Raw genomic sequence first — 22,438 nt, 5'->3', positions numbered from 1 at the left:
AGATCGGGGCTGAGATATTATACTTATTTAAGCTACGTCTGCTCATTTGCAGTTAGCAGCATTCGACAAGAAATCTACAGTTGATTAATTCGGCTACGTCTGGTGGCCAAATCGGAATCTTATATTCCAACTCTGCGTTGGGAAAAGAGCGACATGAATTAATGAATAACCAAACAACGATAGGCAACTGCTTGTCTTCCTGACCTTCTAGGTTCAGAAGGATAAAATTTTTCATTTACCGATTTATTAGCTAGTGGGGTTGTAGGTTGTGTAGTAATAACTTGTGAACTACTTTAAAGGGACTTATATCAAATGCCAATGGTTGGAGGGGAATGAGGTGCTTGTGGCTAACTTAGAGGCCCTCTTGGATACGGGGTGGATTTATGCCGGGGTCAAAATGTTTTACTAGGTGAGGTAACTTGTTGCGACGTGTTAAATAATCTTCGGAGGCCTACTGTCTCCATGCCAGAATCAACCGAGGGATTATCGCTACTACATCTAGTAGTAGTAGTAGTATCAGCAGTAGCAGTAATAGTAGGTCTACTAATTGTGAGTTGCGGCGGCGTTTCAACATTATTGATTAGTAGCCAAGTCATATAGTGCATATTATTAGTATGTTGAGCAGTGTTAAATTTGTCTATTATAGTTATCATAAAATTGTTCAGGTTCAGCATATACAGTAGTATAATCGGCAGTTAAGCGTTGTATTTCTTTCTCCTTTGGAAAGTATTCCAAAATTTGAACTCTATGCACTACTCTTTCTTGTTGAGTCTGGTCGCCTTTTATTTCATATGTTGTATTAGTTACATTTTGTAACAATGTATGGACCGGCCGGAAGTGACTGTAGTTTATTAGATATAAGTAAACTTGTAAAATGATTCTCCAGTAAAACTTTGCTCCCAATGCTGATTGGTCATCCGACCTTAAATCTATTTCTATATTCATGGACTTTACTTGTAACTTGACGACAACGGGTATAAGTATTACAATACATTCTTAAAATCTGTCTCGTGTTGTAATACAGTATTAGATAATCTATTTTGCAGTAAATTATGTACATTTTGTTTTTACAGGAATTTTTACATCGTGTATGTGAAGGCAGGTCCTGACAATATTGAGATATACAATTCTTCTTAATATCTCGCAGCAATCTGAGTCTAATTGAAATAGGTATTTGTTGCTTTATTCCAAATATGATCTCGTACGGTTTATAACCAGTACTATAATTTACTGCTGTGTTATGCGCAAATGCAAATTTGTCAACCAATTTTGCTCAATTGTTTCCAGTACTATTTAGAAAGTGCCTAAGGTAGTTTCTAAGATGCTTATTTTGAATTTCTACTTTCCCATTAGTTCAAGGGGAATATGCTGTTCGTGGCCTCAGTGTAATTCTAAGCTCGAAAGTCCAGTTTACAAAATCACTACTCAAAAGCAGTACCGTTATCATGCATTATATGTTGGGTATTCCAAAGCTAGTTATGAATTTCTCCATTTGTTTTAGACTCGTCCGAATTTGCGGATTTTACAGCATTTACTTGTACATATCTGGAGAATGAATCTAATACTACAAGACAGTAGGGCTCCTTATTGCTAGAAGACCGGGAGGGTCCGTTATAGACAATATGTGGAAAGGCGGTGTTTCTAATTCGCCCCATTGATGTAAGGGTGATTCGTTTAAATCGTGTCTTACTTTTATTTCTCTGACAATCTAAGCAATCGTGAATTAACATTGTAACCCATTTATACATTAAAGGCCAAAATAATCTGGATATATTATTTAAGGTATTGGCATCATCACGTTGGCCGCTCATAGGATTACTATGTGCTAGATCAAAACGCGCAAGAAAAAGTTCGATAGGACTACATATCTTTAGTTCGAACGAACCGTTCGAAATAATTTTTTGTAACATGGTCGTTAATAGCTCTCATCTAGTAGTAGTAACTTATATATATACACACTTGTGAGAATTTAGTGCATCGCGCTGTCGAGTCATAAAGTAGCGTTCAGGTTCCTTGCCTAAATCTATCCATTTCGGTACTATGTAATACAGGGTCTTTATTTTGTTCTTGTAGAATTGTGTCAAAATCTAGTTGCGCCAAAATCTAGTTAGCAAATTAAGTTAACTTCGTTAAAAAAAATCACAGCAATCTGATTTGACATTCTCATTATGCAGTGCTGTCGACTCTATGATGGTAGTTCTTTGTACGCTCTTTGTAGACTTCTTTTGATTTCTCTAGTGCATGTATTAAAGATGAATCGACAAAGTTATCTAAGACGTCATTAAATTCGTCCTCATTATATCCTGAGTCGTCCAACTGTACATAGTTTACTTCTTGTATCTCACAATATGTATCTGATTGTTTATTATCTGTAAGTTTAACTATTTGGCTTATATTTTTGCCAAATTTGAAACAGTCGGCTACATTGTGTATAGCATCACAAGAGTCTGTGAATCCATCGGGTGCGTCGATATACTAAAATCGTTATCCGATATATTACTTTTCAGGTCACACATTGTCCTTGTGCTAGTACAGGATAAACGTTAGACGAGTTTGTCTTATCTTCTTTTGTGTAACAGAATAAGAGACAGGTTTTAATTCCGAAGTTTATAAATTTATATCTTTAGGTATTGGTTTATGTTCAATCTGAAATCTCTTTGCCTCCTCTATTGTGACTTATCTACTCAGTAAATCAGAAAATGCTAGGTTATTGCCTTCGTTGTATATAATTTTCAAGTTCTGAAATTAAGTTAGAACGACTTTAAACTTGAAGAATCTATGCAAAAGTTGTCCACGCCTGAACCACGGGAATAGTATTGGTCTATGGTCGCGAAAGAGATATATAGGAATGGGGAGCCTATTAAATAGAATTCGTATGCTTGTAGTGCGGATACTATTCCGCATAATTTTCTATGCTGTAGGGACATTTTCTGTTCAGCTTTGTCGAATACTCGAGAGTTCGCTGATACAATCCTCCTTCTATCGGGGAATTGTTGTATAAGTATACAACCAGTACTTTCAAGTTAGACGAGTCACCGTGTATATGAAAGGAGTAGTTCGCATTTGGAATTGCTAAAGATATATGCGCAAATTTTTCTGTTAGTATAATAAATACTTTCTCTTAATCTTCCCATCTTTACGAGAACTTCTAACATAATTTGAGCCCCTAATACGCTAAGAACGTCAAACGTTGATTCCGGGGTTTTTGAACCTTTTATATCTTCAATACGCGATATCACTGGAGTAAATTCCGATATAATGTGTCCGAGAATTTTTACTTCGCCTTTCTTAATAGAGAATGTTATTCTTCTATTATATCAAACACTTCTTTAATATTAGATTGTAGTAGGGTGTCGTCGATATATGTGATAACCTTCTTTTCTTTTATATGGTGTCCAAATGCATAACGCATTAAAGTAAATGCATTAAACACATAAGTTGGGTAGTGGTTTTAATCCGTAAAAGCCGACTGGATATGTATACTGTCTTCCTCCTATTAAAAGTCCGGTGCTTAAAGTACTTTAAAGTGCTTAAAGTACTTTAAAGTGCTTAAGGTACTTTTGTGTTTTGAGTATGAGCTATTTACTCGGGTTATTAGAACTTGTAATGGTTCTAACCGCCAACTCGAATTACTAGTATCAGTAATAGAACTCAGATAGCGGGCATCTATTAATAGTTTCACGTAATCCTTCTTTGGAAGAATTGTGATTGGTTTGACGAACCAGCTATTCATATCGACGTGTTCATATAAATCTTTTATAATCCTTGCTTGTTTTAATTCGTCCATTAGTGATTCGAGTTTGTCCCTTAAATGGAGAGGCATTTATTAGGTCTTTGTTTTTTGAATTCGCATTTTCAATAAGGGATATATTGAACTGTTAATTAGTACGACCAATGTCATATTTATGATATAAATTACATCGTTATCTGTGGGTACTATATCTGCAAGTCGGAAGAATTAGTTCTCAGTTAAATCTGTTTTTGTGAAAGCAAATTATTGTAGAAATTCCGTTTTATTGAAATGAGTACTTTGTCCAGCATGCAAACTCGTGGTCAATTTATCTATAAATACTTTTACTTGATAAGCCGAGGGAAACATTGGAAATTCTTTCGACTTGGGTAGGCCTAACTTTTTATGCCTCTTTAGAAAAGTCTGTTGCGTTTTCATACTCGCTTTAACATTTCTCTACTATTTTTCCTGCAGATAGCTCCATTATTTCGGCAATATGTTCGTCCTTAGGAGGACGATTTCCTATTTTATTTATAAACTTCAGCTCTTTGCCACTGACGCATACATAAATTGTTATTCTTGTATGTCTGAAATGTTCCTCTAACTCTTGGGCTATTCTTTTCCATAATCTGGGGTTGCCGCCACATGCTATCTTAGGCATAGCAACACATCTTATTCCGTCCAGCATAAGTGTCTTTTGTAATTCTCAAAATAAAGAACAAGTTTTGCTTGCTTCGTATGGAGAAGAGTTATAATATTCCTTCATTATAAGACTGTATATTATTTGCTGACCATACTCATCTTGAAAATGTATTAGCTTGTGATTAGCTACATTCTCCGATCCAACATTTTACAATATTGTACAATATTTTTCTATAAGTTGGGGTATCTTTTCAAGAAGGAGGCAGTGAAGCATGTCTCTAATACTAAGTCTCTGGAGATAGTATGAACAATGGGCATATTACTGTCGAATATTGAATTGCTCGACAAAATTAATATACCTAATGCACTCAGCTGTTAGGTCGTTGACTCGGATACAGTATTTGCAGTTGTATTAAGCATGAAACAGCTATCGAGTTCTTCGTATTTGTTGATAACTAAGTAAATTCGTTACAGTCGCGAATACTATATTTTTGCGCATTGTTTGAAATTTCACCTATAATAAATCCAATAATACCTTTATTTAGTATAACTTGATGATTTTTATGGTTTTCAATAAGCAAGGGATTTGGTTTTCCCTTCTTAGTAAAAATAGTACTTATAAAGCACAATTCGGTTTTTACTGTAGTCCTATTGGGTAGAAAAGAACTGCCTTACGGAAAGATAGCTTGCTTAATGGTTGTAGAGAAATGTAGACTTAGGTGAAATATATAGAGGTTGATGTAGTACAGTAATATAACTGCGTTTACTTTAGAGACTTTCGGACATTTCTTTTCATTATTTAGTGAGCCACATGTAAGAACTCCTTTAGCGCTAGCTTTCAGTTCTACTGCTGGGATATCAAAGTATGGTTCTCAAAGAAAACTATGACAGATATCTACTAATAAATTAGAAGTTTTCTCAGTAACTCATACTCTGATTTGCTTTATGTTTCCAATCTGTGTCAAAGTATGACGTTAGTATAGTGTAACCTATCATACGTATTTTGGAGCCCTTATAAGTTCTTGTTTTATTGTCTGAAGTTTTAATATTTATTTGTTGTCCCAATTGGTTAAGTTTAATAAATTTATTAGTGCACGTTGATCCTGGGTTTATCATAAACTCTATTTCTAAGCCACTATGTTTTTTATTGTCTCCGGTAGCAAAGTGACAGAATTGAGAACATTTGAGCTTTCGGGTTTGATGTGCTAATCCTATTCTTCGGCGACTTTATTAGTGTAAAGGAGGGTCTTGTTGAAGAAGGAGTTTAAAGAAGGAGTTTAAAGATTTTTTCCAAAGACGATATTTTGTCCAATGGTTCTTTAGCCGAATTTTCATTAATAACTATGCAAGTTAAGTCTTGTGTTATTAAATGTTCTTTTAAATAATCCCAATCTTCGCTAGGTTTCTTAATACGTCGTTCGTGAGCCCTCCACTTGAGTGAGGGGGTTGTAATCCCCTAATAGCAAAATCAATACACTTTTGCTCTCCTTGTCTAGATTGCATTTCTGCCTCTTGCGCTCGATTAGCATTAGCTACCTATGTTAAATTTTCTGTCCAAACTTTATCAACAGCGTGCTTGAATCTAGTGAAATAATTTTTTTATTAATCCGCCTTCTTGTCTAGGAGCATTTTCTACTTCTAATCTATGCTTAAATTTATCACGATCGTCAGTAAATCAATCAAGGAAGTCGTCTTCTAAATCAGTTAAAACTTTAGTCTCATCAATAGAGTTAAGCCATTCTAATTCAGTATCAGTTAAAAGGGGCCCAAATGGTGATCTTTCGCTACTTCAATAACTCTTTCTTATCAGCATCAGTAGGAACAACTCATAGCGAAAAATTCAATTTTTGATCAATAGAATTTCAGAAGTCAAAAGCACTCGGACTTGGATTGTTACGTGAAAATGTAGTTAAAGATACATTACACGAAGAAATAGGAGCATCAGCCATTTTTATTTAAACAACTTGAGCGTTGCCAATTTACCTTCTATAAATTAAATCTTTTTGGAAGAGCCAGAGACGACTTTAGATAGTCTAAGAATTACGTTCTCAGGTTACAGTTTATTTTTATTTAACTTAGAATTATTTCTAAGTCTTTTGTTCAAGTCAGATAACTGACGAGAGATAGCATTGTTCAGAAGTAGCTGATACAAATTCAACATAGAATCGAAAACATAAAATTTTAAGATCAACTTCTAAGTCAGAACATAGAATTGAGACAAATTGAAATATTTTCCTAAGTGTTTGCCTCGCAACAGATGATATATAAGTTAAAAACAAAAGTTAAAGTCTTTAACCTTGAGTGAGCCTCACCACTGGTCGCACAAATTTATACTCGCCTTCTAGTTGGGAATATAAGCTCATATTTCTTAGAGCATTTAACAACCAAAAAAAGTATTTAACCATTTCTAGGCTATCTTGTTAACTTGACATGTTAAAAAGAAAAGTAACACACTAAACAAGGATATTGCACTTCAGCAATTAAATTGCAGCTGACATTTTTGTGTCGTTTCAAAAGTTTGGGTCGCAAAAGTCGACTATAAAAATTTGAAACACTGGAAAATTGAAACTGGTGGTTAACCACAGTGGCACTTTTTTATTAGGATGAAAGTAAGGCTAAATTATTGTCCTAACTATCATGAGGATAAAAAATCACTTAAACTGCTGCTTGAATCGTAGGCTTTAGCTGCTTTCCTTTCTCAGCAAGATAAACAAGTTTAAACATGTAATAGATGATTTAACAGATTTTAAGTATTGCAGCACCCTTGTGAACTTTTTCCGAACATAACTCATTATGGCTTTTAAAAATTTTCTCAAACCAAATTTGTCTTTCATCAAAAAAATCATTGATCAATTTGACTCCTAGAGATTTTTTAGAGGTTTTTTGGGATTCAGCAAACAGGAACCAAAAATACAATTTCAAACACTTGATTTATAGAAAGTATTAAAAAAGTTTATATCGGACACACAAGCAACAGACCAATTGGTCTTAAAATGTGATCAAAATTTTGACTAAGAATGGCTACGTTGGAATTGGTCAAAAATTGACTCAATTTTCTCATTAAATTTTACAGAACTCATCACGTAGCTCTCGATTTTCTTATGTTCTTAGAAAGCTCACGGTAAGATTTTTAATTTACGAACCACTTTAGTGGGGGGAACAAATACATTCAACTGTTTTATTGTTGAGTCAATTTTTGCCGATCGATCTTTTGGTCTTACAGGGTTGTTAGCTGTATCATCAGAAAGCTGTTCAAGCGTAGAAATTCAAACAAAGCATTCTTTTGAATTTCGTTTTTCCGAGGGGTTAAGAGTTGTGTGAACGTTGGCCTAACTTCCGTTGTTCTGTTTACCTTTTTCGTAATTTTCCTCAATGTTCGCTAAAAATATGATAAAATTGTTAACGATAGTCTCATTGGTTTTACGTTTAAAGATAAAAGAGAGCTGGTGAAATCTTTCCACCAACTAAACTTTTCTATATTTCCCAGCTGAAATTTTGAAAATTCAGCATTTTATCTAATCATTAAAAAAGGCATCAAATATGCCTTTTTGTACAGCTTTATCAGTTTAACCATTAGTGCAGACATAAAAACTTTCTTTGCTCAGATTGGCTTATTGCACCTCCGGTTTCTCAGAAAGTTTTCTGAAAATAACAATTTAGCGGACTTTTGTTAATTTAGACAGATATATAAAAAATTAAAATTATTTTTCATTTAAAATTATTTTTTGTTTTGCCCGAATGTTTGTCCTTTTTGCAGTCATTTTTTTAAATTTATGACAACTGAATCAATTAATCAAATGGTTAAATCGGCATTACAGGATCTCATACAAACTGTCTAGTTCTTTCAGTAATATTATTCGATAAGCAACCAAATTCATCTTTTTGATATATTGACTTCTTAGTCAAATGAGCTATTTCGGTTAAATTTGGAACGTTGGTGGCTTTAATGATGAAGATGGAGAAGCAGCAAGAGCAGGACTAGTTTTCGTCCAATTGTTGTATTCTATAGTTCAAAAATTACTCCGATTGTAATGTCGAGCTATATACTTTTTACTGAACTAGTTTTGCATTTTTGTTTTATTAATGTTTTTAGTTACAGATCAGAATGATTTCAAATCAAAATCAAATATTCAGAATTCGAATTTACATGAAATTGAAGGCCAATGAGCAAACATGGTAGTTCCTCTTAAAAGCATATGTTTTTCGGCTTCAACACAGTTGCGTAAAATTGTTAAAATTTTGAGTTCTCTGTATTCATTGTTAATCTGTAGACTTTTGACTTAGTCTCACTAACATGTACAATTGGCTTCCTAAACATCAAACAGTTATTCGATTTAGAATTCTTGGGAATCTCAGTTTTGTCATATTGTTTTAAAAAACTTGTTTGAAATATTTTTGCGAGATTCGGCACATTCAATCTTATTTCTCCCAATTTTTAGCGTATCCTCAGCAAAGAGAGGACTTACAATCATTTCAATAAATTAAAATGTTGTCTTCAATCCTCTTATTAAAATAATAGTTTTTGGTGTTGACATACGATTTCTTTTACTTTTTAAAAAACTTTTTAGACAATTTCCTGTTTTTGAGGTTCTCCTTTGCTCTCTCGCCGATCATCAAAGTAATGGCACATTAATGAAAAAATTCATAGCACATTAATGTCGTTAGAAACCTGAATGTTGTTTGCCTATATTTGTTTTTTTTTGTAGCCGAATGTTAATCTGGGTACTGAAACACTTCAACGATTTTGTATGAAAGCATAAAAGCGATTGAATGATTTCAGTTGATAGCTAAGGCCTTAATGACTTTGAATTTAATCGTTTTCAAAAAGTAAGTATGTTCTGAGTTTGCCCGTTTTTGTTTTCTATCTATTTTTTAATTAGTTTCAATGAAAACATGTCAGTAGTAAGAGGCTGTTTAGAGGAACAAAAAATGTTCGTCCCCCCGTTGTTCCTCTAGTCAGCCTCTATTTCTACCCAGGTCCCATTTCTTTTCGGGTGAAAATTAAGTCACTTGGTTTAGTGTAGTTTTTCTGATGCAATTTTGATCTTTTCATTAAATTTAAAAAAAATAGACTTGGTTTAGAGTCTTGGTCGTAAGTAATGCTTGTTGTTTTTGTTGTTTGTCTTGTCTCTTGCTCTCCTTCCATGCCAGGCATCAATGGCGCTCTAATGCGTTTTTGTTTAACGGGTATAGCGGTTTGAGCTTAAAGCGATTTTTTAAATGGATACACCAATTATTTCCGAACAGTGTGATTTTTAAGAAAGTTTTCCATCTCTTCCTCATTTGGCGGATAATAAAGTCAAAAACGTGGTTTGGTGGAGTAGGAACATTATGTGCGAACGCACATTTCTGAGCCTCCCGGTCTACTTCTATATTTAAACAACGAACACTTAAACAAAGCATAGAAAAATTTACTTTTTTGAAAAATTTCCTAATCTAGAGAAATTGGCATTCGCATTCCTGACGAAGGCGACAATGGGGTTATATGCCAAAAAAAAGGTTGTTGTCTATACCATTTCTGCTAAAGGAAATCTTATGTTCTATTGTAGCGATCTCATGACAAAAAATTGGGAGCTACGGATCAACCTTACGTGCAAATGCACATTACTGAGAATCCTTGTTCTGCTAGGTTATTTAAAACGAGGCCGTTAAAAAGATTTAAAAAAAAGAACAATCGGTCACTCAACATCGCAGAAAACAGTTGTGAACCAGTCAAAGTTCCCCATGGAATTGATGGCTGAAAAGTTCAACTCAGTTTGCTCTTATTTTCAAGACAAAAGATCAGGCAAAAACTTTGCCGATTGAAGGTCGTGTCATAAAAATAGCAAAATAATTTCTGTTCTCTGTATTCTGTCAAATTAATTTTCAGTCGCTCTGGTTTTCAAACCCGCTTTTCCTCAATAGGTCATACACATTTGGTACAATTACACTTGTTATCAGTTTCAACAGTAAATTAACATTCAAATTTATCTATAAGCGATAGATGGCAAAATTGAGAAATAATCATCACAAATTTATCAGACAGGTATTTCGACAACGTCTGTAGATCAAAAATCCCTCCCTTCATTATCGCTCGGTTGACCAACATCGTAAATATTAGAAATTTATTAGTCAAAACTTTGAAACACCTCTTTGTTGCTTTCTTTGCTGTGTTCAAAATTAATGATTTCACAACATCTTCAGCGCGAAAACGTCTCATTCACGACAGCATCTAGTTTCGTTTTCTTCAACTGTAAACTTGGCGCCGAACAATAACCGCCTTTTTCCCAATACAATTTGTCAGCGGTCCGCCATTTTAGGCCCAGACAAACACCTCAGCTTTAGGTTATGAGAAGGCCTGAAAATTGATTCGCCACCTGAAAATTCGAAATGCCGGAAATTCGACTCCTGGCGTGCAATTCGAAGCGGAAAATGGACTTTTTGAGACGACATTTGGGAGCCACTGTTTGTAAGTCAATCAAAATTATCAGCAAAATATGGAAAACGTCCCAAGTAGAAAAATGTTATCATTTGTACGACTTTTCTTAGGCCGTCGTCAAATTCTAAACCTTGATAGTTGTTAATTCAGCGACCAGAAATTCCATCAACGTCCGATTTGTTCTTGTCTTCGCATTCTTGAACTTGGTTTGGTGTTTTCAATTGCAGGATACCGAACAGAGTCGAGTACACGAGAGATTTATTCTGGTCGCATATCTTCGATTAATTGATTCAAGTCCACGACTGTGTAAACTTGCGTTAAGTAACCATTTGAAAACGTCACAAAAGTACGGCAATCGAATCGCTATTTTATAGAAAATGTCGCTCTTAGAATCCTCGCGACCACATTACGAATAAAAGTTGTTATTTTAATATCGACTGGTAGGCAAAGTTTCCAAATAGATGAAATAGTTTTGTATTTCTACAATTTGCGCATCGCTCAACACTTCTCCGCTATCTAATCTTGGCTATTTAGCATCGCATTGTTGATTTCTTTGGGCGGCTATCAATCGAATGTTTTGAATGATTACATTGAAAGCTTGTTTTGATATTGAAAAGAAGAGTGGTAGTAGTAGTATTTTTTTGTTACTTGTAAAAGAGGAATAGTAGTAGTAGTAAGAGTAGACTTGATTGGTTGATTGAAAATGCAGATCTAACATTGGATAATATATTACAATTAAGAGAGGTTGATAGATTGGATTAATTGATTGATTGATTGTTTTAGGAGATCACGCATTGTGGTTTATTCTGGTTCCCTTTATGGTCTTTGCTCTTCCTTTTGCTGCCTTTGCTCCCCCCACACCCGTCCTTTTCTGAGTCTGAGTTGGTTTTGAATACCTTTCGCGCTGTTTCCCTGATAAGACACTCGAAGGCCTCTTCGACGTTGTATGGAGTTTTGGCTGAGGTCTGGAAGAATGGAAACTCGTACTGGCGTCTGAAATATACAATATTCCCTTAATTTTTTTAAAAATGGGATCTCTAGTCGCTCAATGGGTATTGAGCGCAGTGACAAAATATGTGCTACTATAGAGCACGTTCTTATGTGCTAAAAAATCAAATTCGATTTAAGAGGGGGGATTTTCTTGGATCAAAATACAACAGGTATGTACACAATGTTTTCCAAAAACAGTCTCGCGGCCAAGAAACCAGAAAGGAGCTTAAAATTTTCGAAAAAGAAATCGAAAGAAAAAACGATTAAGTCAAAAAATCCAATAGAGATCATAGTTGGAAATGATAACTTTATGCTTATGTATTTTATATGTATTCTGAAGTATTTCTTTGTTCTTACGTATTTATATTTTTAGGAAATTGTAGCCGTACGTCGCTTACCAAAGCTTTGTTCACTTGCAGAATAGAAAATAAAGGTAAATATTTCACATAGTAACAGAAACCTTTCGAAGTCTGTTGCCCGTTCTTCTGTTGTCACAGGCCGAAGTTGATAAAAAAAAAAGAAACGGTGACAAACCCTATGAAAAATTTATGACCAGATTAATTTTTATAAAACCAGAATATTTTAGACATACATGTACAGAATATTCAGATTTAAGCCTGCGGTCAGATAATCAATAGCATTGTTGTTTTTCCCAAGAAAGTAATTGATCACATTCGAGCTCAATAGTAATCAAAACACTTTACCCAAAATTTTGAGAAATCTATTAATAATTATTACTTCTGAAACGATATTCATAACATGAATAACGTTTATGCCTTTCCTGATTAACAAAAATGCCCCCTCTCCCCCTCCTCAAGACCCTCCATCAAGAACTGTTTCAACATCTTCAAACTGAAAAAAAAATACGGTAGTTCTGATCTGAGATACCCGAAAATACTATTTCAGCAAAGTTCTGCAACAACGGTGAAAACTTCTTTCTTAATCATTGAACTCGATTGTGATTATTTATCTCAGTTCGTTTTAACCCAAACGGACACAATCTAGTCAGGTATAAGAACTGCACTCAACCTAATATTGCGGTATTAATCATTACAACAAGAAATCAAGCCAAGTAACATATATGTTCATTGAGACAATAGCGGCGTCAATTTTGTAAACTTCCATTCAAAAATGGGTGAAAAAAGACTATCTTTAGATTTGTCTAATTATATTTGTCTATATCTGTCTGAAAATACGGAGCCTTTCACACTACTAGTTGATAACAATCGAAGAAGACTTACACGAATGTGTGTACCTCCTCCTCGAGGGTGACTTGCCAGAGGTCAGAGGGGAGGTCGTTCTTGTTTCCCACGATGACACAGGGCACGTGCATGTGCATCGAGGGTTCGTCTAACAGGTCTTTGCTCCTGGCCACCCTCTTGAACACAGACTGCAGCTCCTCTAGACTCTCTCTATTGCACAGGTCGAACACGGCCAGGAAGCCATGGCCACTTTGGAAGTACTGCAATCAGAATAAAACAAATCAAACTGATGATAGAAATGAAGACAACAATACTTAAAAGGAATATATTGTAGCAATCACTTTTTAAAATAAATGTTCAAGCAGGGAAAAAATTAGGGTACTTTTTTCGATATCAAATCCAATTAAGAGTTCATTTCTCTAAATCATAAACATTAAAAACAAGGCGCCTCAATTATTAGCTCAGAAATAGAAAACAAATGCAAAATGATAAACATTTCAACCTACCTTTTTCAAATCCATAAAACACAAGATTGCTATTTTTGAATTATCGGCAGGAAAAAAAGAAAACGCAGAAAGTGAAGAAAAAAATTGCATCTGAAGATATGCTGGTAGATTGTATAATCGGCTAAGCAACTAAAAAACAGCCGGCCAAAGAAAAGATCATATAGAGCATTCGGAGTTGGCAGCTATGGATTCTTTCATGAAACAAAAAGAATGAAAATAAACGCCTTGTTTCACTTGTGATCGCAAGCTCCCGATTAATTATCTGAATTATCTCTGATTCAGTACTGAAAACCTAAATTTCTCTGAAATTGTTCTGATTCAGTACTGATGATCTCTGAGGATTAGGTACGGGTTACCATTTTTCTGTCAAAAAGGGGGTCGCGAATTCAATACCAACAATCCCAATCAACCCCAAAGTTTTCATCATCAGATGCTGTCAGAAAAAAAGACAATAAATGATCTTGCCTTTTGAACGTCAGATATCCGCTATTCACAGGGCTTTGTACAGTAATCAAACTATTTATATTTGAGTATAGATCTGAGAAACATAATGCAATTAGAGAGCTCAGAGCCGAAGCTACTTGCTCCCATTTCCGAGCTCCAATTACCTACGCCTACTATACTTTAACTTATTCAGACCCAAATTTGGCTTTTTTGACTCAAAAAAAGAATCTTGAGCAATTGCCTTAAAATTGATATTCAGAAAGAAACGAAAATCGATCGTAACTCAGTTTTGTTCCGGTGAACTGCAGAGCGATATTTAAAATAGTAGGGAAATTTGTTTGATGGTCGTCGGCGTTGAGGTCCTTTTTGAGCAGTGTGCAAAAAAACTTAATTTCTGCAAAGATCTCTGCAAAAAAATTTTACTTTCCGCAAAGTTCTCGCTCAAATCTATATTGCAGAACGATATATAAAAAGGCAATCGTGGATTCATGCACCATGTTTTTTTAACCTTTCAATTAAACTAGACTGCTTTAGAATTTGACTTAAAACTTTAGAAAAAATGTTTCCTAAAATGCAACACGGCTGCCCATAAATATTTCAAAAGCCTAAGAAAGTCTAAGGATTTTTCCACGAATTTCGCTGTTATTTGCTCAAATTTACTACCCAAAAAAAAACAATCTTGAAGTATGTTTGAACACTTCTAAAAACGTCCATCATGACTTCAAAATGGTGTCAGGACAATTTACCTAATGCAATTACACCAACCTGCCATTTTACCCGATGCCATTTTACCCAATGCCGACTTCATTTAGCCTATTATTGAAATTACTAGAAAGATTATTTAGCCGACTATATAAACAAAGCCGGCAGACTGCCGGAAAATAGGCCCGATAGACGCTTGTGGCCTTGAATTGAGACAACTAAAGAAATAAGATAGACAGATTGGCCACCAGTCCTTTAACAGACCACTAGACTTTGTGGTTAGATTCGGGCTGTCATTTTTATGAGACACATACGCTCTATAAGGGAAAAAAGCTAACGGAGGTTTTTCAAAATTAATATTCGAAATCAAAGATCAATACTCAAGAATTAGGGCGAATACGTTCTGCACTACTTAGATGCACACTATTGACCTTTAACAAGTAAATATTTATAAAATTTAAAGTTCATTAAGCGAGTTCAGAAGTCCTTCAAACTCGCTTAAACAAAAATTCAAATTTAGTGGCAATCTTAGAGAACCTATTGGTAAAGAAACCTCATACACAGATAGCTTAAAACAAAATATTAACAATTGACATAAAATCCAATAAAATAAGTTTATAAAGAGAAACTCGAAAGGGAAAGGAGATGACCGACAAAACCAAAAATTAATACTCTCTAAAACCCTGTGCAAACGGTAAATACAATTTCCGAACCACGTAGAATCTCTCGTACATCAATCACTCAAACACAATTTGACGAAGAAGTAAAAAACAATTAAAATTTAGTAAGACCAAAACAACCTAAAATAATAAGATTTTATTTGATTTAAGTGAAATGTGCCCTGTTAAGCATTCTTCGAGGTTCTTCTCAACTTTTATTCGCCCAAAAAAATCATAACTTTTTCTGCCATATCAGTCACAAAATCTATAAAAACTGAAGAAGAAAACAAAAAATGCTAGAAAAACCTTAAAACAGATGAGGATTGGAACTAAATGTGAAATATTTGCATTAGATGGTTAAAAGTGCTTTCAAACACACGAGTTCAGATAATTCAGGCCTACATATCTCTCTCGCTCTCTTAATATATAAAGAGGTCTTCAGCGATGTGAACAAAAAATCACTCTCCTCAGCTTTTCGATTCGTTCTTCCGTTTGACCTAAACACTTAGCTTTGACACATGCAGCATTGACTTTTACATTCTATTTTAAATACACTCCAAAAAATATCGATCCAAAATTAATTACGTATATTTATTTAGCAATCATGGCTCAAAAACATTACACAGCCTCACTTATGTCTAAACAAAAACGAAAGGCAACCAAAATTCGTAAAGAATAATACTTTACAAATATTAAAACTATATACAAAAATATATTAAAATTGTTAATTAAGAAATCAAAATTGAATGAATTGTAAAGATTAGGCGTCAAAAAACAAATCAGTCATTAATAACACAATATTACACCTCTGGCTGTGCACAGAAAGAATTTTTCTACTAATAACAATAAAAGACGAAAATTGAAGAAAAATCGGACAAAATATGCAAAAAATGGTTTAGCGTGTGTAGTTTGATAAAACAAAAAAGAACTGACGCTCAAAAGTGTTGTTCACTGCACGAACTGCCAATCGAACGTTGCCATATAAACTGATTTTTTTCAGAAAAAAAGTCCACTCAACGTTTCGAAAGGACGAAATTAATGAAAAAATCCAAAAATCTACTTTAAAATTGAGAACTGAGCCCCGTTTTACACCTGAAAAGTATTATTAGGCACTGTAAAACCTTGTGGCATCCTTTTCAGAAACTCATATATTAATGCATTATCGATCTAAAACCATTTCTACAAAAAAACTAAATAACATGTAAAAAAAATTGAGCCAAATGGACGAAAAACAGGCTAAAAACGGTAATCTATATGCACAGTTCTCTCAACAACAATTTTGAGTCAAAAAGTCATTTACTGAACGTAGCGTATGATCAAAAAACTTCTCCCGCTTACCAAAAATCTGTTCACCATGACAGCTTTTCTCACTTTCGCTTTTGGGTCAAAATGCCGCGTGAACAAAACTACTTCCTGTAAAAAAAAAACAAAAGACCGATAGAAAACCAATACTCCTCTTCGAGTCGTAACAAAAACCACGATGTCCCAAATAATAGCCGCTATCGCGGCTATTAATTAAATAAACATAGCTAGCAGATTGTCGTCTTTTCATTCGTCTTTTCATTGAAGGCTTTTCATTCGTCTTTTCAATGAAGGCTGATATGTTGAATTAGTCTTTTCATTGAAGGCTGATATGTTGAATTTTGATTAAATACCTGTATAAGTTTTTGCTGCCTCTATTAGCTGCTCTCAAATAACCTTCATTTAGAGTGACACACACCCATTTGACCTTATTTCTTTGAATTAAAGTAAATAAAAGTCAATTTTAAAGTGAGGAAGTCATTTTTCAGAGTGAGGTAAGTCAAGTGTGACCAAAAAATTAATCACGCGAATGAAAAAACTCGCTCCGCTAAGAGCGAAAAATGACGTCACGCACGCAATTCAGTTGAAATTGCATGAACGAATGAACAAAAAGCTGATTTGAAGTGGTTGTGACGTCATATGATCGTAACGAAAATCGCGACAAGGAAAAAAACCAATAGAAGGCCAATAATAGCCCCAGCTATCGCTGTGCGGCTATTAAACATATTCAATATATTGCCACTCTTCAAACCAGCCCATTTATTACATGAGCTCATTGGTTGGATGTTTTGCTAAATTGTGTCTTAAGTTTTGACCTGTTTTGTAAGAGGCAGTTGGGATTTAAAATATGTCTCAATTATTAGATTGTATTGTGTGATCGTCTAATGAGATAGATAGCTAACCTGTTCTACGAGGTACTGGAATTCCTCCTGACCAGCCGTGTCTATGATTTGCAATCTCCACGGCTGTCCATCCACAACTCTCTGGGTAAAACTGGTCTCCTCTACAAAAGTGGGTTCATGGTTCTCCTCGAAACAGTGGCTGATATACTGCATCATGAGGCAACTTTTACCCACTCCCTGTCGACCAATCAGGACTAACTTCATCTCCTGTTGTTTCTTAGCACCACTGTTGTTACTAGCACCACCCCCCATTGAGGTACCACCGTAAGGACCACTACTTTGCATCTTGTTTTCGCCCATCAACGCTTCACACCTCTTCAAACGAGGTCACCAATCGGGGGTAAAAGGGAAAAATTGGGAATCGTGTATACACGACCGTCAGCAATTCCGGACTCGGATTAACGTTCAATTCCGGATCGTTGTTTTTTAGGGTTTTTCGAAGGTCTGAAGTTGCGCCCAAAAAGAAACCGGAAACTTTGGTTAACAGTTTTATTTTACTTAGCACCAAACGAAGGTCGACTTTTGGGCGCGATTTGTTTGGGTATTCGCTACTTGACACGAACTGTTACGTTTCTGTACCTGGACGGACAAAATGAAACAAAAAGATTTGTAGTAACTTCAAACGAACGATTAATGGGAGGCGATTAATCTGCTAATTAATCAGAACAAAGTTGTGTAAACTTTTGGATAATACGTCACGAGGAACTGATAGTTAACCTTTAACCCTTTGACGTTCACCAACTCGGGGGCGAGTTGCTTAGGAGGCGGCTAATTATCGGGTTTCAAACCGGCTATCAAAGGGTTCCAATCAAAGCTGAGAGAACGCGTAGATAGCTAACCAAATAGCCCTTATCCAAATTTGCGCTTTCTCTTGTTCAAACCGTACAATCGAGCACCAAATCGGCTCCAAATACGGTCAGAGAATGACTTGTTCTAAAACGGTCGAATCGACCACCTCAATTTCAAGTTGATTTCTTGATTCAAATCGATATTTACTAATTGTCTGATGTCCCGAAATCGAGTGACTAAACGATGAGTAATAATTTAACTGGTAATTGCAATAGATAAGTAATACTTTATACGTATTCTCTCGATGCTGAAACTTGCAGACACCAAAGTGAAAATATTAAATTTTGAGGTTATTGCTGTTTATGATGCGTAGTTTTCAGCTGTTTGCGCAGAAAATGCTCGCGTGTGTTATTCAAACGAGCTTTGACTTTCTTCGAAAAGCTGTTGTGATATAATTTGCAATGCAGCTTTTTATAAACAGCAATTTCGACATATTTTCAATAATTTCGCAGCAAATGTTACAATAATTGTGTCATATTTAGGTTTCTATCTGAAATAACAATAAAGATTATAACAATTCGACTTGCTTTTATCGGTAAATTTAAGAGGATAGGACAATTTGAGCAGAATTCGATTTCTTCGAATTAATGTCAATTATGAGCAGGAACAAATGGACAATCAGGCGATAAGATAAGGAACTATTATTAGAAAAAGAGCAAAATAATTTTTGAAAACCACAAAATCCAGGTTCCTGGGAAAGTACTGACTAATTAAATTATAACAAAGGATGTAATATTTAATTACAATACCACCTAGTACTAAGCTCTCTTATTAGCTAATAACAATTATCGATCTCAGTTTTTGAGCAGGACACAAAGTATACTGCGATAATGCTAATTACGTACGATGCTTTAACAAAATTATCTAAATCAACCTGAGATAATAGCGAAGTTCGCTCGCCTAGTTAACTAACTAACTTTAACTAGAGATGAGTCGTCTATCTTTCAAAGAGACGTCTGCTTGTTAGTTAATGCTGAAATACTAGTTGAGACCTCGATCTGTGGTGCAAAATGGAAGCATACACGCAAATCTGCTGCAAAATATCACCAATTTCAAACAATATTTGCGTCAAAGTCAAATGGTAACAAACTTTCAAGACATCACAGCTTGAAGAGAAAGAGAATAAAATCATCTGATTTTGGTCACAGCTACTAGAACTCCTAGAAGTTAAACCAACTACCACTAACTAACAAACTAACTAGCTAGTTATTAAATACCAAATAACACGGGACCAAAATAAGGGTCACACAAACATTATGCAATACTACAAATTACACCAACTTGGAGATGAAATTTCGCTCAAACCGAACCAATTGGTGGAATTGTTACAATTGTCATCAGGAGTAGTTTAAAAGTTGTCGCGTGCAAGTTCAAAGGCATCTAAATGGCCTGATTTGACCACAGAGTACAAACACAAATTACATTGTGACAAATTGAAACTATCCCAATGTCAACATTTGAACTAAATACCTGGATTCAGAGCTAATAACTCTTCTTATCAACATAACCACGTTGTCGATTACGACGATCCACGCTTCAGACATTTGCATACATGCTCATGAGTGTTTCAGACATTAAAAATCGCCATAGGCGTCCTATACATCACCCAACTCATAACGGGCGAAAATTGTTCCTTCACATTGTAGCATTCAACTAGTCCATAAAGTAATATGCTGTATTTCGGTCAAATTAAATTATTCTAATAAAACTATTGTAGGCTCGCTTTGGATTGGACATTTAAAAAACTGTAGCCAATAAGACGTTTCTGAGAAATCTCCACACAATAATAGGAGAAAAACAACGTCAAAACTTGGCCCAAATGAATGTTTCAAAGCAATTAAAACTATTTCTGCGGTACAGTTTGAAGTAAAGTATGAAATTCCTCGAAAATTACACAAGGGCACTGGTTTTCAAGAACTCACATACAAATATAAGAACCCAGTGATGTAATGCAGTCAAAATATATCAATAATTTGATCTACCATGGAATTATAAATATGGAAATAATGATTTTACTCATCCTTCGATTGTGTACACAATACAAGATTGTGGGAATCAATGGCAGACAAAAACTAAACAAATAGGCAAAAATCAGAACATCTTTGGGAGTCAGTAGCGTCAAAGTAAGAGAACCTCCTGACTACACGACAATATCCTTTAAAACAACATATTATAAAATTTTAAAAGTCATAAAATAGCTTTTTAGCCGTTCTATTGACTCAAAATGGGACAATAGAACTAAAAATGAAAGCAAGCTTCTCATATTCGCGAAAACATTTCGAGAACAAACGTTATCTCAGTCAAGAAAAACGTAACCTAAGACTCGCTGGGAAGCATCTCAGACATTTCGACGATCCGTTTAAGGGACTCGTTCAAAGCTGCTATCAGCGTAAACTCAATATGCTATTGTAAAGATACCCTTGACAAGTTACGAAGCTATCTTGCTACAACCGTTATGATTGAATCCGTTTCGAAAGCTCCGACAATACTTCAAAATCCCTAACTTTGCATAGCTGGGCATCTCTTCGTTTCGCATATCATTTTTACCATTTTACCGGCTTGACGGAAACTTTCAACGAATGATGCAATCGATACGCTGCTTTGTGGAATCCAACACGCGAAGCCTTAACTACAATCTTTTACGATATAAAATTAAAATAAGAGAAGTTAGTTTTCAGAGAGCAATTTGCCCAACAAAATAACGCTTCAATCTAAAAGAGATGGCCATTTTTTCCCAAAAATTAACGGCCGAATGAAAAACAAAAGAATGCAATGAAAAAGGAGGAATGACTCAAGAGGAAGAGGGTGAGCCATGCAATCATGGGCACAAAAATTGATTAAACTGCAATCAATTGGGTCCACAGAACAAAAATCTCGATCGAAAAAAGCCTCGACTTACATGCAATATAAGAGGCAAACTTTTCATCGAAAAGATCCTCGACTTATATGAAATATTAGAGGCAAACTATTAAACTCGTCACCATCAAACATTAGCTACAGCAGATGCCAAATTGGTAAGTAAGCGTTCTCTGAATGCGATTTCAGCAACATGACAAAATTTTTTTTAAAGCAGCAGAACAACTTCTGAACTAGAATTCGAAGAATTTTCATCGAATTAATAAAAACCGACCGAGAAATAACTAACGATGGATTTGGAAAACCATCTAAAAAACCTGATAAAATCTGGAAAAACAATTCTACGCCGCAAAAACCACTCGAACTTTCACTCGATGTCCTTTTTCGGCGAGACCAAATTACTTCTAACAACATCAAAAATAAACAGTAACAATTTAATTTGTATAATTGTCTATTGCTAAGATATCTAGTCTATTTTGTATAAATAGCTTACAGAAACCAAAATCTCCAGTAGTTTTTTGAAGAATCAACCTCGACAGAAAAAAAACCTGTTACAAAATGATTAAACTCAAGTTCAGACTGATATGGAAAACAAAATCAAAACTCCACAAGCTGCACAACACTAACACTCTTGTACCAAGGAAGTACAACGGCAAACTAACTCAAAAAATCAGAATCAAACAATCTTCTCTTAATTTTCCGCAGAAAAAGCTATTAAGAGTAACCACAAGTTCTGATATGAAAAATAATTTTCGAAGGTCCAGATAAACGATTGAACTTGATACCGAACAGAGCAAAAAAATCCATCCCGAACTAATTTTGATGTCGCAATTAATCACCCAAAGGAAAAGGATCCTAGACAGGTAGTGAACAAAGCCAAAATACCTAAACACAGAGAATATACCTGAAAATCTGCCCCATCTCCATAGTTACGAACTTAAATTGTCTCCGGACAGTAAACCTGCAGTAGACAAAATGTACAGGAAACAGTATAAACTTATGGAAACTAGAACAAAAATAGAAAAACAACAGCAGTCCAATTTTGTCACCAATTTCTTCTCGGCAACTAAACTTAACTATAGTCGCTTTAACTGGTGATGAAAATATCATAAAAGCTCAAGAGATCCTCTTACTGCAACAAAGAACTGCAAAATAGAAAAAATCGTAAACAAAAACCTTGAAAATGTTTACAAAGCATTCTTTTGAAAAAAAGCTGTTAAATGGTTATTACCAGAG

At 34.9% G+C, this 22,438-nt stretch overlaps 1 protein-coding gene across 1 annotated transcript; it reads right to left on the bottom strand.

The window, feature by feature from the left end:
* Positions 1 to 11,502: 11,502 nt before the first annotated feature.
* LOC142353518 (GTPase KRas-like) lies at positions 11,503 to 19,494 on the bottom strand. The gene is made up of 3 exons (XM_075405774.1): positions 17,498 to 19,494; positions 13,022 to 13,242; positions 11,503 to 11,783 (listed from the first exon to the last, which is right to left on the bottom strand). Exons 1-3 carry the CDS (start codon positions 17,795 to 17,797, stop codon positions 11,570 to 11,572), a joined length of 735 nt encoding a protein of 244 aa, XP_075261889.1. The 5' UTR covers positions 17,798 to 19,494; the 3' UTR covers positions 11,503 to 11,569.
* Between the last annotated feature and the right edge of the window lie 2,944 nt (positions 19,495 to 22,438).

This window comes from Convolutriloba macropyga, chromosome 14 (assembly GCF_964194025.1).
Source record: "Convolutriloba macropyga chromosome 14, txConMacr16.3, whole genome shotgun sequence".
Taxonomy (NCBI): Eukaryota; Metazoa; Xenacoelomorpha; order Acoela; family Convolutidae; genus Convolutriloba; species Convolutriloba macropyga.
Note: the sequence above shows the minus strand (reverse complement) of the source record. Positions and strands in the feature narration are given on the sequence as shown.

What these genes read in the sequence shown, in the direction of transcription:
- LOC142353518 (XM_075405774.1), bottom strand. Translation starts at nt 17,797, where the DNA reads ATGGGCGAAAACAAGATGCAAAGTAGTGGTCCTTACGGTGGTACCTCA. An exon ending in TCCAGTACCTCGTAGAACAG is followed by an intron (nt 13,243 to 17,497) that starts GTTAGCTATCTA and finishes TTCTGATTGCAG; the next exon opens with TACTTCCAAAGTGGCCATGG. An exon ending in GAGGAGGTACACACATTCGT is followed by an intron (nt 11,784 to 13,021) that starts GTAAGTCTTCTT and finishes TGTATATTTCAG; the next exon opens with ACGCCAGTACGAGTTTCCAT.